Below are 18,097 nucleotides of genomic sequence, written 5' to 3'. Positions count from 1 at the left end.
AGCTCAAATAATCCACCCACCTCAGCCTCCCAGAGTGCTAGGATTACAGGCGTGAGCCACCGTGCCCGGCCTAGACCAGAGCTTTTCAACATTGGCACTACTGACATTTTGGGCTGAATAATTCTTTGTTGTGAGGGGCTGTCCTGTGTACAGAGTGTTTAGTAGCATCCATGGCCTCTACCCAAAGGATAACAGCAGCATTCTCAAGTTCTGACAACCAAAAATGTCTCCAACCATTTCCAAATGTCTTCTGGGGGGCAAAATTACTCCCTGTTGAGAATAAGGCAGTCCCCCTCAGCAAAGAATTATCTAGCCCAAAATGTTAATATTGTCAAAGTTGAAAAACCCTGCTTTATACTTGTGTTTTTCAAACTGCAGGTTGTGGCTTGTTGGTGGATTGTGAAATCAATTCAATGGGTTGCAAAGAGCATTTAAAAAAGGGAAACAATAGAAAATTTCAGACTGTTTTAGAAGCAGTAAGGGCAAATCATTTAATAAAACTTTTCAGTTTTCTAAAAATATGCATATATTTGGATTATGACGTCAAATGCATTTCTTACTATTTTAATTTTTATTTTTAATTATCATGGGTACATAATAGTTGTATATCTTTACAGGGTACATGTGATGTTTTGAAATGGACATACAATGTAAATTAATCAAATCAGGGTAACTGGGGTACCCATTACCTCAGGCATGTATTGTTTCTTTGTGTTAGGAATATCCCAATTCCACTCTTTAAGTTATTTTAAAGTATACCCTAACTTATTGTTGATTATAGTCACTTTGTTGTGCTATCAAATACTGTTCATTCTATCTATCTAACTATATTTTGTATCCATTAACCTCCCTACTTTACCCCCCACCACTACTCTTCCCATCCCCCCGTCTTGGTCAAAAATGTCTAAAGCTACTGTTTTCATCAGTGATCTCATACTCCTCTGAGCTCCTGTGACTTAGCATTTCTATCATTCCTTTGGCTACATTTCTATTACTGTTTAATAGTTTATTCAACTCATATTCTTAAATAACTGTGTATTTATGTCTTACTCCCTAAACCTCTAAGAATCTTGACGGTAGGGCCTGTATTTTACATGCTTTGGATTCCTCCACAATAGTATCTTACATAAAGTTATATTTCCAATACTTTTTAATTTTGGTTTTGACTTTAATTCAGCAACTTAACAAAACCATTTAGAAGGTTCCTAGAACAAGTTTTGAGTCCATACTTGCCTGCAAAGAGGTCCTGTGGCTCCTGGTCTTGTTCCTCATGGATCCCATTTTCTTTGGAGCCATTGTTGATAGGAAGAAGGGATGTAGTTCTCTTTGGAGACTGGGGCTTACTCTAAAAATAAAGAGATACTCTGAATAAAACAGTACCATTAAAAACAAACCCAACCTGCCTAGAAAGTGACATTTAATACATCCCTCAGTTGCCACTGGTCAACCAGTTCAATAAGCAGCAAGTAATTATTAGTATTGTAAGTAACTGATCACAGAGCTAAATATGTTCATACATTTTAGGGTTAATTTCTAACACCATAACACTGCTGAAATACCCTACTCCAAAGCACATGATACCAACACGAGTATGTGTACACACAGATAATTTTCAAAAGAACCTGTCAAAATGTGTTCTTCCTTCTCAGTTGATGACCTTTGTTCTTTGAAATGCTGATGGGGCACATTCTAGTGACCAGGATACCACACCGGAGTCCAGATTTTAAACTCTGCCCTTAGCTTACTTTGTGGCCTTGGCTAAACTGTTAACTGAGGCCCAGTTGTGTGGATATTATTGACCCACCTGACATGCAAAAGAGGGTATATAACACTTTATATCTTAATGCTGTTTATAAATATAACTTATCTTTCATCCTTAACTCACACAGACACAATTTTCCACCACACCATGTTGTCAGGCGAAGAGAATAAAAACCAGTCATGCTTAGCCTAGTGGGCACATGGTGAAAATACAGTCAGTCCATGGCCTTTCTAAAACAGCTCAGTGATCAGCCACAAACAAGGGTAAGGGTGGGTCCCCAGACCAGAGTGAACAAAGCCGGATTGTGCAGAACATGAACAGAAAGCTGGGAATCTGGTTTCAAAAGCCTTGGTGTGGTATTACAGGGTTTTGAAGTCAGACCCTAAGGGCAAATCAGTTACAAGACCTGACTTAAGGAACCTTTTATGAAACATTTCCTTAACAAATCTGAGGCAGTTTGTTCCTTGGAGACAGACCTTTTCTGACCCAATAGAACAAAGTGAAACGACAGATCTATTTGGGTACTCTAAATTTGCCCTGTAAACAGCTTCATTCCAATATTGGGGCCACACTTAGGAAAGAAACTGTGACCAATATTTAGATTTATATTAGCAAACAATGCTTCTACTGGAACTATTCTATGCTAATAAAGTTTAATGAACACTTAGTTGTATATGCTTATATGTTATACCAATTCTGTTAGAGACAGCGATCCTGTCCTCTAGCTGCTTCCACAATCTTAAAAACCGAAATTTAAAAATCACTGCAGAGAGACAAAAGACAAAAAACAGGGTAAAAATAAAACCAGCATTTCCCTTTTGCCTCATGCATCACCAACCATCTTCCTCCACAAGCACTTCCTTCCTACACTCTCTTACAGTATAGCAATCTCATCTGAAGCCACTTGATTTATTTTAATTCACTTTCAACTGACAACAGTCATCTCCAGATGGAGATCCTAGGAGAAATTAAAACCCAGTATACATTAGAATATATGTGTACAAATGTAATCTACTAGTAGCTCACAAAAGAGACAAAAGCAACAGGAAAGGCATAGGTTAGAATTTAGCTATTTTTAAAAATAGCTAATATCACCATTACTGTGATATGAAGATGAATAAAGCCAGCTTTTCATTTCTGACCTACAACCTAAACCTGGAAGGTTAATGCCTAAGAACATTTTCTGGAACAGTGTTAGAACAGCAGTCTGTTTTTCCGTCTACTAATCAGAAAAGACAGATTCAGATGAATGGGATACTGCAGTGAAAACTTGAGCACTAATACCTGTCTCTCTTCCTCCTACCCAACCTCCTTCAAAAACCAAACTGTGGTTAAAACAAAGACTTGTGCTCCCTTATTATGCTAAATAACAAACACCTGTGAGAACAGACCACCGCTATCCTCTGGGACTCAATCCCAAAAACCACACATGGCTGAGTTCTTAAGAGAGCTGAACATAAACTGATGACTATACTTACCAACCTAAACTTTCCTCTGTACTTCTTTCACAAAATTAATCTAGGTATGTAAAACTCTGTATCCTGTCTTTCCCACTCTACCATCTGAGCATTTTCTCATGTCATTAAGAATTGTCAAAAATCTCCTTTTTAGTTACCTAACTCTCCGTCATATGGGTATACCACAACATAATCATTCCCCTAAGGCTGGACACTTAGATAGATTCCAGGTTTCACCAAATAATGCTGTGATGTCCATCCTTCATATAAATCCACATCTGATTATTTTCTTGGGATAGATTCTTAAGTAGAATCAGTGGACATAAAATTTTCAAAGGCTCTAAGCTGCCTTCCAGAAAAACCACCAATTTACATAACCCCCAGAAGTCTGTAAGAGTGCTGCATCCATAGCAACACTAAGCATTCTCTTTTTAAAAAATTTTCACTAGGTTGACTGGTGAAAATTTGTTTCCACATGTTTACTGGTCATTTGAACCCCCGTGACTTGTCTTAATACAGTTGGTCTTTGAGGCATAATATTCTCAAGTTATACTCAAAGTCAGATTTTAAAAAAACTAAGTAGAACCACTTTTAGAGAAGAAATGGACCCATGTTCATAGTATCCCATATGCACAAAGGTCTGTTAACAGAAAACAAGTCTTCCATGAGACTACAGTCTACAGTAATAGCCTGTCATCAAAATATATACCCACTTGGGCATTGTAACAACACATTTCATATGCTATGTCTAGGGTTAAAAAGCTAATTTTTAATTAGTATTAAAGTACAATTTATATTAGAAAGCAAATTTTGAATCAATAGTTAAAATTTTATAAAGAACTTACTTTGTGGGAAGGAGGAAACACCATGACTACACTAAGTGGCAAAAATCAATACTAAAAATAAGGCTTGCTTTATAATCCATGTTTTAAAAACCTTTTAGTAGTCAGTAAGTTATACAACTATCCATCTGTTTGAAAGGGGCTAAATTTCTAGGCAACAGATTAAAAACCCCTAATACTAATGTAAATACTATGTTTGTAATATAGTAAATAAAACCAAAGAACTGCCTTGCCTACTTGTCCCTCCCCTTTTTAATATAAAGAAAGCATTCTTTGATTTTTTAGCAGATAGAATCCAACACTTGCTTACTCCCTTTGGCTGTTAATTCTAGCAGGTGGTTCCACTGATAAGCCTGTTTAAAAGTTCAAGTGTTTCTAAGAACACACAGACCAATACTAATTCACAGAGAGGAAATAGATCTGCTAGCAACAAGGGTACTTTTGTTAAAAACAAACAGGTATTTCTTAACAATTACCAGCCTCAACCCATTAGGCCCAGGCCACTAACACAATTTTCTTAGCTCAGGGAAGGACAGACGTGGGGTTGCTGCCCCTCAGAACTGACAGCCATTCACTGTTGAAAAGTACTACTTTGATTCCCGGCAACTTCCCCTTAGGTTAACCAGTTGTGATTCTTCCTCATGCTCCATGCAGAACCCTTACATTACAATCAAGGGATCTCAAAAGGGGAGGTACTGTTACAACTCTTAACTGCATTTAGAGGTCAACCCCAAATTAAATGCTAAAGTAACATTGCTTCTGGAGGACTACAGTACTCATGTTTTGAAGGAAAATTAGGATACTTCAGTAAAGCAAGACAAAGTCAAGAAGTTGTGTAATCACACTAATATAACAAGACAAGGACAATTAGGAATCAGTCAATCCTAGGAGCTATACACAGATGACAGGACAGCCGCGTGGTCTTTAAATGAAGAACTTGGCATGAAACGCTGCTCCTTTGCCCACCTTTACTTATAGGAAGAAATGAACAAAGTGAGGCAATGTATTAGTTTTCTTCTTTTTTTTCTTTTGAAACAGAGTCTTGCTCTGTCACCCTGGGTAGAGTGTAGTGGCATCATTGTAGCTCACTGTATTAGTTTTTTATTGCTGCTATAATAAGTTATCAAAAATTTAACAGTTTAAACAATACAATTTTATTATATTATAGTCCTATAGAAGTCCAATACAGGTTTCTGGGCTAAAATCAAGATGTCAGTAGCATTGTGTTCCTTTCTGGAGGTTCTAGAGGAGACTCTGTTTCCTTGCCCTTTCCTGAGGCTGTTCCTTGGCTCATGGCCCACTTTCTCCAACTTCAAAGCCAGCAATGTTTCATCTCTCTGTGCCTTTCTCCTGTAACCATCTTCCATAGTCTCTCTTACACTTTTAAGGATTCCTGTGATTTTACACTGGTCCCACCCAGATAACCCAGGATAATTTCCCTATCTTTTAAAAAAGAATTTATTTATTTATATTTTTAGAGACAGGGTCTTGCTCTGTCACTCAAGCTGGAGTGGCAGTGGCACAATTATAGCTCACTGTAACCTTGAACTCCTGGGCTCAAGCAATCCTCCAGCCTTAGCCTTCTGAGTAGCTAGGACTACACACCACTACACACTAGCTAACCTAAAAAAATTTTTTTGTTGAGATGGGGGTGTCACTATGTTGCCCAAGCTGGTCTCAAACTCCTGGCCTGAAGTGATCCTCCTGCTTTAGCCTCCAAAGTGCTGGGATTACAGGTATGAGCCACCATACCAGGCCTAATTTCCTCCAGGTCAGCTGATTAGCAATCTTAATTCTATCTTCAACCTTAACTCCCCCTTGCCACATAACCTATTTACTAGTTCCATGATTAGGACATGGACATCTTTGCGGGGAAGCGGGAGCATTATTCTGCTTACCACAGGCAGTGGCTCCTCTCCTACCACCATGTTTCAAACTGGCACAGATGCACTAAAAGCACCTGCTTCAGTGTCTACTGGAATTGGGACTAGGGTGCATCCTACTCTACAAACTGGGTTAACATTGATTAACCCAAATGATTTCACATTATTACTCCCTCTCATAACTTAAGGAGTTAAACTAGGGGTTCTTATCTTGGGGTCCATAAGCCATAGATTTCAGGGGGTGGTCTATGAACTTGGATGGGAATAAAATTACAATTTCATTTTCACTATCTTCTAACTGATATTCAGCACTGCCTTTAATTATAAAGATAGGCAACAAACCATAAGAACAATAGCAGTACCTGAGACTAAAACTAACAGATATTAGATATTTTATATATTATAGCTGTTATAGATCTCAAAGTATCATTTATGCTCATTCCTATTTAAAAATTATGGTAATTTCATAATATGGTAATTTCAAAGTTATGGTAATATCATACCTATCTCTAGATCTTATTTAAAGCATTAAAAAGTACATGTTACTAATATAAAATTGTTTTAACGTGTTGACAACTGATTTTCAATATAATTGGTTTCCTTTGTAATCATGTATTTTATATATTTAAAAACATTATTCTGAAATGTATCCACAAGTTTTACTGGCCTGCCAATGGGCCCACAACACTCAAAAAGGTAAAGAACTTTTGATATAAAGAGTAGAGGGACTAACGAAAATGGAAAAGGGAAGGCTGGAAGGGTGAGGAAAGTGAGCATGAAGCTGACCATTGACCTAGTTAAGGAAAACCACAAGCAAGGCCATTAGAGACCTCACAATCTCCCAAAATTTAACTACAGATGTTCTCCTGAATTCTCTAATGAAATTTCCATAAACTTTTTGGGTCTCAAACTAACAGAACTTAGAAGGGCCCAGAAAACTGCAGAAGGATTAGAGCACTAATGGGGGATTACCTTCTAAGCTGAAAAAGCAAACCCAGTTCAAATCTGCTCTGAAAGCAGAATGAAACCACAGCTGTCTATCTGACTAAGCAAAAGAATAAGCCAGAAAAAGTTGAGCAACAGCTTTTCCTGAAGATGAGATACTTATGGCTACTTGGTCTGGCAACTATCAACTATTCATGATTTATTTATGCCAAAAGTTACTTAAGAGCGCTGAGAAGCTTTGAGGATGAAGGGAGAAAATTAGAGTGTTCTTTTTCTTCTTTCCCCTAACATAATGAACTGCAAATGGCCACATTATCAGAGCTGCTTACAACCTGAGTAGGCAAAGGGGCAGCAACTCCCTCCCAAAACCACAACTGAGACCTTTATTGTTTTTCTTTCTTTCTTTTTTTTTTTTTTTGAGACAAAGTCTCACTTTGTTGCCGAGGCTAGATGAGTGCCCTGGCGTCAGCCTAGCTCACAGCAACCTCAAACTCCTGGGCTCAAGCAATCCTTCTGCCTCAGCCTCCGGAGTAGCTGGGACTACAGGCACGTACCACCATGCCCGGCTAATTTTTTTCTGTATATATTTTTTTAGTTGGCCAGATAATTTCTTTCTATTTTTAGTAGAGAAGGGGGAGGCGAAGGGGGCGGGTGTCTCACTCTTGCTCAGGCTGGTCTCGAACTCCAGACCTAGAGCAATCCACCCGCCTCGGCCTCCCAGAGTGCTAGGATTATAGGTGTGAGCCACCGCGCTGGGCCTTGTTGTTTTTCTCATAAGCCCCAAATTCTAATTGTTAAATAAATTTTCAGTTGGGTTATTAGTCATTTTTAAAAGTCTTCTCCCTTTATTCTAAAAGTAGTGCTTTATAACTACTTTTATTAGCTTTTCCTCTATAACTCTGAAGCTAAGTTAACTACTGGTACAATTCAATGATCAAGAAACCAATGAGTCTATTGGCCGGGCATGGTGGCTCACACCTGTAACCCTAGCACTTTGGGAGGCCTAATTAGGAGGATTGCATGAGGCCTGGAGTTCAAGACCAGCCTGAGCAAGAGTGAGACACACACTCCCTTCTGCCTCCCCCTCTCCTGACAAAAAAAAAAAAAAAATAGAAAAATTAGCTGGGTTTGGTGGCATGTGCCTATGGTTCTAGCTGCTTGGGAGGCTGAGGCAGGAGGATCACTTGAGCCCAGGAGTTTGAGGCTGCACTGAGCTATGATGACGCCACTGTACTCCAGCCTGGGCGACAGAGGGAGACCCGGTTTCAAAAACAAAAACAGATCATTCCAATCCTACAAACACTCTTGAAAGAAGAGAAAAAGACAAAGTACCATATAATCTCAATCCTAAAACTTTATAAGGTCTCATCAGACAGAAAAACTACAGGTTTATCTTATGAACACAGATGTAAAAGTTCTGAAGAAAAATATCAGCAATCTAAATTCAGCAATGTATACAAAAAGAATATATTATCAAAAAGACAAAAAATAACAAATGCTGGTGAGGTTGGGGAGAAAGGAGAACACTCATATACTGTGAGTGGAAATGCAAAGTAGTGCAGCCATTGTGTAAAACAGTATGGAGGTTCCTTAAAAACCTAAAAATAAAACTACCATATGATCTAGCAATCCCACTGCTGGGTATATTCTAAAAGAAAGAAAATCAGTGCATTGAAAAGCTATTTGCACTCCCATATTTATTTTAGCACTATTCACAATAGCCAAGATGGAATTAACCTAAGTGTCCATCAATGGATGAATGAATAAAGACAAATGTGGTACATATACACAATGGAATATTATTCAGCCATTAAAAAGAATGAAATTGGCTGGGCGCGGTGGCTCACGCCTGTAATCCTAGCATTCTGGGAGGCCGAGGCGGGTGGATCGTTTGAGCTCAGGAGTTCGAGACCAGCCTGAGCAAGAGCGAGACCCCGTCTCTACTAAAAAAATAGAAAGAAATTATCTGGCCAACTAAAATATATACACAGAAAAAAATTAGCCGGGCATGGTGGCGCGTGCCTGTAATCCCAGCTACTCGGGAGGCTGAGGCAGGAGGATTGCTTAAGCCCAGGAGTTTGAGGTTGCTGTGAGCTAGGCTGATGCTACGGCACTCACTGTAGCCTGGGCAACACAGTGAGACTCTTGTCTCAAAAAATAAAAATAAAAAAAAAATTAGAATCTCAGACCTCATCCCAGGCCCCAAAGTCAGAAATCTAGGCTTGAGATTCAGCGATTTGTGTTTTAACATTAGCTGTCCCTTAGCTGGGCGTGGTGGCACACGCCTGTAGTCCCAGCTACCCAGGAGACTGAGGCAGGAGGATTGCTTGAGCCCAGGAGTTTTAGATTGCTGTGAGCTAGGCTGACGTCATGGTACTCTTGTCCAGACAAGAGTGAGACTCTGTCTCAAAAACATATAAGGCCGGGCGCGGTGGCTCACGCCTGTAATCCTAGCACTCTGGGAGGCCGAGGCGGGTGGATCGTTCAAGGTCAGGAGTTCCAGACCAGACCCACCTGAGCAAGAGTGAGACCCCCGTCTCTACCAAAAATAGAAAGAAATGATTTGGACAGCTAAAAATCTATATAGAAAAAATTACCCGGGCATGGTGGCACATGCCTGTAGTCCCAGCTACTTGGGAGGCTGAGGCAGTAGGATCGCTTGAGCCCAGGAGTTTGAGGTTGCTGTGAGCTAGGCTGACGCCACGGCACTCACTCTAGCCCAGGCAACAGAGCAAGACTCTGTCTAAAAAAAAAATATATATATATATATATATATATATATATGTACATATATATATATATATAAGTAATAAAAAGAATAAAATCCTGTCATTTGCAGCAATATGGATGGAATTAGAGGTCATTACCTTAAATGAAATAAGCCAGGCAGAGAAAGACAAATAATGCTAACTCATATGTGGAAGCTAAAAAAGTATATCTCATGGAGGTAGAGAGTAGAATGGTAGTTACCAGAGGCTGTGGAGGGAAGAGGGCGGGGATAAAGTTGGTTAATGAGTACAAAAATACATTTGGATAGAAAGAATAAGTTCTAGTACTCAATAGTACAGTAGGGAAATTATAGTTAATAATAATTTATTGTATATTACGAAACAGCTGGAAGAGAAGAATTGTAATGTTCCCAACACAAAGAAAGGATAAATGTTTGAGATGATGGATATCCCAATTACCCTGGCTTGATCATTACACATTGTATACAAGTATTAAAATATCACATGTACCCCCAAAATATGTACAACTATATCAATAAAAAAATACAGAAAAAGACAATGTATCATAACGATGTTGAGTCCATTCCAATAAAGCAACATTAAAAAAATAATAAACTGGCTGGGTGTGGCGGCTCACACCTGTAATCTTAGCAGTTTGGGAGGCTGAAGCAGGAGGATTGCTTGAGGCCAGGAGTTTGAGACCAGCCTGAGCAAGGGCGAGACCCCCATTGCTACAAAAAAAGGAAAAATTAGCCAGGCATGGTGGCACACATCTGTAGTCTCAGCTACTTGGGAGGCTGAGACAGGAGGATCACTTGAGCCTAGGAGTTCGAGGTTGCAGTGAGCTACGATAAGGCCACTGCACTCCAACCTGGGCAACAGTGAGACTGTGTCTCAAAAAAAACCCCACAAAATGATCATAAACATAATTCACCATATAACAGAATAAAGGACAGAAATCACATAACCAAGAAATGTCAAATATTAATAAAATTCAATAGTCTTTTAGGTTGGGCACGGTGGCTCACACCTGTAATCCTAGCATGCTGGGAGGCTGAAGCCGGAGGATGGCCTGAGCTCAGGAGTTTGAGACCAGCCTGAGCAAGAGCGAGACCCCGTCTCTACTAAAAATAGAAAAATTAACCTGGCATGGTGGCGCACACCTGTAGTCCCAGCTACTTGGGAGGCTGAGGCAGGAGAATCACTGGAGCCAGGGAGTTTGAGGTTGCTGTGAGCTAGGTTGACACCACGGCACTCTAGCCCAGGCAACAAAGTGAGATCCTGTCTCCAAAAAAAAAGTCTTTTATTTAAAAATTCTTGTCAAAACAGGAATAGAAGGAAACTTTAAAAACCTGATAAACGGTCTCTACAGAAAAATGATAGCAAGCATTATTCTTTTTTAAATTTAAAAAATTTTTAATTTTCCTTTTATGTTTAGTTGACATGTAATAATTATACATATTATCGGGTTGTGATATTTTAATACATGTATACAATATATAATGATCAGAGTAATTAGCATATCCATCACCTCAAACATTTATCATTTGTGTTATAAACATTCAAAATCCTCTATTCTAGGCCAGGAGCAATGGTTCACATCTGTAATCTTAGCATTTGGGAGGCCAAGGTGGGAGGATGCCTTGAGCCCAGGAGTTTGAGGTTACAGTGAGCTATGATGATGCCACTGCACTCTAGCCCTGGGTGACAGAGCGAGACCCTGTCTCAAAAAAAAAAAAAAATCCTCTCTCCCAGCTTTTTGAACATATGCAATATATTTAGATAACCATATTCACCCTTCAGTGCTGTAGATCATTAGAACTCATTCCTCCCATCTAACCATAGTTTCATATCCATTAATCAACCTATCCCCATTAAACTGGTTTTAAAAAGAGCTGAGGTGGTATTGTAAAATGGTGCAACCGCTATGAAAACCTATATGGAAGTTCTTCAAAAAATTGAAAATATAATAGAACTACCATATGATCCAGGAATCTCATTTCTGTGTATATATGCAAAAGAATTTAAAGCAGGGTCTTGAAGAGATATTTGCACACCCATGTTCATAGCAGTACTATTCACAATACCCAAGAAGTAAAAGCAACCCAAATGTCCACTGGCAGATTAATAAACAAAATGTGGTATACACATTATTATTCAGCCTTAAAAAGGAAGGACATCTCGTCACATGCTACAACATGGATGAATCTTGAGAACATTATGCTAAGTGAAATAGGCCAGTCACAGAAGGATGAATACTGCATGATTTTACTTATATGAGGTATCTAAAGTAGTCAAATTCACAGAAACAGAATGTTAGCATGGTGATACCAGAGGCTGGGGAGGAGGGTAAAAAGAGGAACTATTATTTAATGGGTAGAGAGTTTCAGATTTGCAAGATGAAAAAGTCCTAGAGCTCTGTTTCACAACAATGTTGAATGTACTTAACACTGCTGCAATGTTCACTTAAGAATGGTAGAGCTGGTAAATTTTGGTGGGTTTTTTTTTTGTTGTTATTTTTTTAGAGACAGGGTCTTCCTCTGTTGCCCAGACTAGAGTGCACTGGCCTATCACTGCTCACTGTAGCCTTAGCCTCCTGAGTAGCTGGGACTACAGAAGCGTGCCACCACACCTAACCAATTTTCAGATTTTTTTTTTTTTTTTTGTAGAGATGGGGTCTCACTATGTTGTCTAGGCCAGTCTTGAACTCCTGGCTTCAAAAAATCCCCGTCTCAGACTCCCAAAGTGCTGGGATTACAGGTGTGAGCCACCACATCTGCCTGTTATGTATTTTTTATCACATTTCTTTAAAAAACCTGATTTGCCTCCCCCACTCAGAACATGTTACATTGATTACAGATTTAGGGTTGGATTCTAAAAGGACCAGGTCCTTTCCTGCCTAAATGCTATCACATAACTTATATTTATATAACTTTCCATAGTCTATAAAACACTATTAGGAGCTAACTACTAAACAAGACTTTTGAATATCAATAAAACTTATATTGTTCATTAACCTTTAATACCAGTAGACATATATAAATTCTTGACTAATCAAAGAATTATTCAACATATCACTTTTCAAGTCCCTTGCTATTCCTTCTTTATTCTATTTCATTTTCCTAGACATTTCTACAGTCATTAGAGTTTCAATCCAAGAATAAGAGTAATAGGAAAAAATTCTAATTATCTGATATATCATCAAAAGAAGTCACCAGATTTGGCCAAAATATGAACTGAAGATATCATTTATTTATGTTTTCCTCCTTTCTCTCAGCACCTGAAAACCTTCCACAGTCTTCCTTTTTATTTAGAGGGCAAATCTAACTGTGGTCCTGGCATACTGTTAAAGAGAGATGAGCATATAAGAACTCCAGGGCAGGAAAATAAAAGAACTTGCTTCAATTCTAATCACTCAGGTTTAGAAGTTTACAAACAAGACCAGTGAGGTCAAATGAGTTGTAAAAATATATATGCCATTTATAGTATTTTTTTTTGAACATTATAATTTTAAGCGTTAGGAGAGCCAAAGGAATGGCTTCAATACAATCTCTTGTTTTATTAAGGAAAAAATAATCCTATCCTAAAACTAAGGTTTTAACTACAAAGATACACATCTGGATTCAATTCTATGTCAACGATGCAGATAATATATTTAGAGTTTTAGACCTTTTTATTTATAGGCCCACAAAGTAAGAGGCAGAAAGAAGATAAAGTCTTAGTAGTTTTAAGAATCAGAACCTACACAAGCTGGTTGTCAGTCTTAAAGCAATGACTTCAGGTTTATTTTAACAATTCTTTTAACTTCAGTCTCTCCCATTCAAGTACTGGTTTACAGATTCTGAAATGCATATCACAGGCTGCTCTTTCAATTATAAATCAAATCACATTGTTATCACTGCATTAACAAAGCTTCTTGGGCTATAAGAGAGAGCAGATGGGATGATTAACAACAGCAGCTGTTATATCAATGTACAGGAAATTACATGCATACCATAAATTAGTTTTAAATTTTACATGCCTCAGCTTCTCAATTCTTCAGTGCCCCTCTCTTTGTCTCCAAGATGCAACAAACACAACATGAAGATTAACTTAAATCAGTAAGATGCTATTAAAGTCAGTAAGGGCCAATTTTGATGGCTTTTAGCTAATCAAACCAATCTTATTACTAGTTAGTTTTGATTTTAGTAATCTATATTACCCATTTTTTGGTTAACTTTTCCAACCCATTATTAGATTTTGTGGGTTTTTTAATTCTTAAAGCAATTCCAGTTTACAAAATGCTCACCAATAAATACAGCTCAAACCCTCAAAAAAGTAAGAACTCTTTAAATGTTTATTAAGTGGAAAGAACTGTTCTAAGTGCTTTATAGGCATTTTAATTTAATTTTCACAATAGTGGTGGAGGTAAATACTGTTATTATTCACATATTACAGGTAAAGAAACTGTAGAGAGTAATTAAGTACCTTGTCCAAGCTAAGCTAGCAAGCAGTAGAGAGCCCGGATTTAAAGCAGACTTCAAAGACCACATTCTTAATTACTTTATTCTTCAATCTACTCTATATCTAACATACAGAAGTGCTGCAATCCCCTGTCTTCTCTGCCTCATACCTAAAGCATTTACTGGATTATAATTTGCATTTAATTGCTGTTTAACAGGACAGTCACAGTTTAGTGAAGAATCTTGGGGTCTTGCCTTCCTTAAGATTAACAACAAAGCAAGCAGCTCAAAAAATGGCTTACAGGTGGCATTTCAGTTTCTTTAGCAACTCAATTTTCCTAGATCAAATCTAAATAAAAATAATTACGCTTTCTGTGGCAGAACAAGGTCATTCTGAGCTCCCTCCCTCCGATTTTCAGCTGGACATTAGGCAAAGGATTTTTAACCTGGTGAGATCAAACTGCAGTCTCCTGAACTCTTGAGAACTCTAGAAAATAACTCCTCACCCTTCCACGTCCCTTTTTGGAAAATAAATCAACATTTGCCTACGTAACCGATCACTTTCAGTGCCAGAGTTTCTATGTCAGATACCCAGTCTGAATATTTATCATCCCAGCAGTTACCAACGGTAGCTGTTCTCCATAATTTGTCAATTACTAAAGAAATACTTACTTTAAATGAGCTACAGAAAGACTCAATTAATTGGCAGCAAGAATTATTATTTCTCAGAATAACAGACATTAGACAGTTTGAGCTGTTATATTAGCATAATCAAGCACTTCATGAGATGGGATTATGGACTCAATTCCCAAATACAGGGAAAATTTTCCTGACACAAATGAAGCAAGCCTCAAACTTTTTCAGACACATGCTACATAAATAACGTAAAGCTGTTTTATTTAGTCAGTGTGTACTGACTGAGTAGCTGCTATGAAGAGAAGCATTATCCAAGATAGATAAACTCAGACTCAGCACTGAAGAATTTTACAGCCCAGAACGAACTGTACCAAATGATATGAGTAAATATTCTCATAAAACAGCCCAAAACATCTCTACTGGTTCCATAACTGATTACTGATTTCCACACTTCACAAAGATTAGCTTTTTCCAATACATAACTCTTATTAGAAATCCAGATATTTACTATGGGAAACACCATTTCCTCCTCACATTTACAGATTTGCTCCCAATGAAGTACTCGGGCACTTCAACGCACTCCTTTAAAAGGGACAAAGCTTTTTGATCTATGTAGTGATTTCTCTGGGAGGGACTTAACCGGCCTCTGGCCCGATTTTCCTAGAGATCAGAGGAGTCAACCTAACTTTTGTGAACTAAGATCCAGAAAGGGCTTTTGGAAATCACCGGTAAATGCTGAGCTAACGAAAGGACTTGTGGACGGATCACTTACCCTGGTCTACTCCCGACAACATTATTCATCCTAGAAGCAGCAAGGCGGAGGAAAGGGAGGTCTGCACCCCATTCCCTTATTTTTGACCTATTAAATCAGCCTGGGCAGGACACGACCAGCAAAACAACCCTGTGGATCTGTAGGGTCAATACACGACAGGGCCAAAGGACGGACTCGGCAGCTCTTGGTTGTTAGGGGCCTCAGCGGCGAAGCCACCACACCCCTCACTCATCACTCTGCCCGCGGGGAAGCCAGGCCCTACGGCTCCGTGCTCACTCAGGGACTCCAGCCCGGACTGCTGACACCGAGGCAAGATCTCACCCGGCCCACTCTGCCCAGCCTCCCCGACCCTCGCTTAGCCTCTCTTCCCTTTTGGGGCGCCCTCTCGACAGCTGCCCCAAAGGGTGCGAACTCACGGCCGCGGCGGCGCCGGTGAAAATGTCCTCCCCCTCGGTGTCGCTGTCCCCAGCCTCGAGTTCTGACCCCCCAGCCGCCCCCTCGGACTCCGGCTCCAGGCCAGGGAAGGGTGGAGGGAGTCTCTCCGAAGCGCTACAGCCACCACCACCCGACGCCATCTTCCTCCACCCGCGGCGGAAGCCGCAACAACAACTTTATAGAGAGATAGCGCCGCGAGCAAAGCGTTCCGACGGTGCGAGGAGGGGGAGGGCCGCAACAGACCCTGCGGGACCCGCGGGGCGGAGACGCAGGGGCGGGGCCTAGGCGCCGGGGGCGGGGCGGCCTCGGGCTGCGGGTGCTGCTCGGTAAATTCCCAGCCAGCGACCGCAACGCGGAGATGTTAACCATGGGGTCGAAGGGGCAGAAAAGGAGGAGCTAGGGGCTGCTCCGGTTCCTAGGACCCTGTGTGCTCTGGATAGCTTTATCTAACAAGCTTCCAAGAAGATTTCGTTTCAATAAAGGAGTCTATGACTAAAAATGTTTGAAAACCTCTACATGCCATCCACCCATTCCAAGCACAGTGCCTTCAGATTCAGTAAGTATTTTTGATTGAGGTCTCTGAATCTCAATCAAAAGCAAGAAAGCTTCTCCACTTATTCCTTGGACAACATTCAGTTAATTCATTCAAGAAGTATTTATCAAGCATCTACTGTGTGTCTGGCACCTTGTTATGAGTTTGAGATACAGAAATAAAGAAGCTCCTGGCCCATTAGGTGCTTACAATTTAATGAGGGAGACAGGCAAGTAAATCAACAATTCATCATGTTCAGGCTGGGTGTGGTGACTCACGCCTGTAATCCTAACACTTGGGAGGCAGAGTGGGGAATATCACTTGAGGTCAGGAGTTCAAGACCAGCCTGAGCAACATAGCGAGACCCTGTCTCTACAAAAAAAAAAAAAAAAATACAAAAATTAGCCCGACGTGGTGGGGCCCGCCTGTAGTCCCAGCTACTCAGGAGGCAGAGGCAGGATTGCCTGAGCCCAGGAGTTTGAAGTTGCAATAAGCTATGATGATGCCACAGCACTCTAGCCTGGGCAACAGAGTGAGACTTTGTCTCAAAAACAAACACACACAAAAATAATTCATCACGTTCAGTGCTATGCAGCACAGTGAAAGAGATCATCAATTCTGCTTGGTGAAGTCCAGGAGACCTCAGTGTCCTAAATTTGGTTGGAAAGAAGTTAAGATTATTCTCTCAATTGCTGTGGAGTAAATCAGTGTAATAGACGGCAGGGAAATTATTAAACTATGAACAAAATTTTCCTGGGACCTAAACTATTCATTGATTGGTGAGTCGAAAGCCTAAATTAACTACACAAACAAGACTGGAGTTTAAAGATAAATGGGTATGTTATCATGGAATAATCCTGCAAGATAATCCTGCCTTTCTTCTCAATAGAGATGAAACTTGTCACCAACTTTGACAAAAGGCTTAGTTTAGTACTAGGTGCAAATTCCTCAACATTAGGGATTAGCTTCCTCACAGGTATGTGAGATGTTTCAAGTCAGGGACCATGTCCTATCTTTGTATCCTCCGCACCTACAGATCGTGTATGGCAAATTTAGTATCCAAATAATGTCTAAGATTTGATTGGAGGAATGGATGGATAAAATAATATCATCAACCTGTTACTGGCATCCATCACAGCCACGAACACCAGAGAGCTTACTTAATACACTTTTCAGGATGGCGATCTCCATTATGTTTCCATCGGACATGTGGGACACAGGGAAAGTTCTCTTGTTCTAAGTTGACTTTGATGGCCATTGGCAGAAATATTCACCCCGTAGTGGGTTGTTTTGTTGGACTGAATCCCTAGCAGACGAGAGAAAACCAGAAAGTCCTCCCCTACCCATGCCTAACTGCCTTACTGGCTTCCCAAGACAAGCCTTTTCACTACAACGGAAACCCACTTCCGGCCCGATCAGGAAGTAATAAAGATTTTGGCTGGAAGCAGCTCCCTCGGAGAAATAACTGTAAAGAATCTCCGTCCTAGAAATCAAGCTCTCCTCTCCCCTACCTTTTCGGGATTCATCTTTATGCCATCATGGGCGCTGAATGAGACAATCAGTGGCGGTTAACGGACCGTTACGGCCACTCCTCCCCGGTGGAGACTACAAGTCCCAGAATACAGTTTGCCATCGTCCAAAGAAAACATCCCAGCACGCAAT

At 40.0% G+C, this 18,097-nt stretch overlaps 1 protein-coding gene across 5 annotated transcripts in view; it reads right to left on the bottom strand.

The window, feature by feature from the left end:
* SNX1 (sorting nexin 1) overlaps positions 1-18,021 on the bottom strand; it is a 52,012-nt gene extending 33,991 nt beyond the window's left edge. For 3 of the 5 annotated variants that reach the window (XM_045540901.1, XM_045540902.1, XM_045540903.1), the window contains exons 1-2: positions 15,885-16,122; positions 1,234-1,345 (exon numbers count right to left, since the gene is read on the bottom strand). In XM_045540901.1, coding sequence (XP_045396857.1) covers positions 1,234-1,345; positions 15,885-16,043 — 271 coding nt within the window. In that variant the 5' untranslated portion in view covers positions 16,044-16,122. Of the gene's footprint in view, positions 1-1,233; positions 1,346-15,884; positions 16,172-17,946 lie in introns of those variants that run through there. The other 2 variants (XM_045540904.1, XM_045540900.1) reach the window with 2 other exon arrangements.
* Between the last annotated feature and the right edge of the window lie 76 nt (positions 18,022-18,097).

Source organism: Lemur catta, chromosome 1 (assembly GCF_020740605.2).
Source record: "Lemur catta isolate mLemCat1 chromosome 1, mLemCat1.pri, whole genome shotgun sequence".
Classification (NCBI taxonomy): domain Eukaryota; kingdom Metazoa; phylum Chordata; class Mammalia; order Primates; family Lemuridae; genus Lemur; species Lemur catta.
Note: the sequence above shows the minus strand (reverse complement) of the source record. Positions and strands in the feature narration are given on the sequence as shown.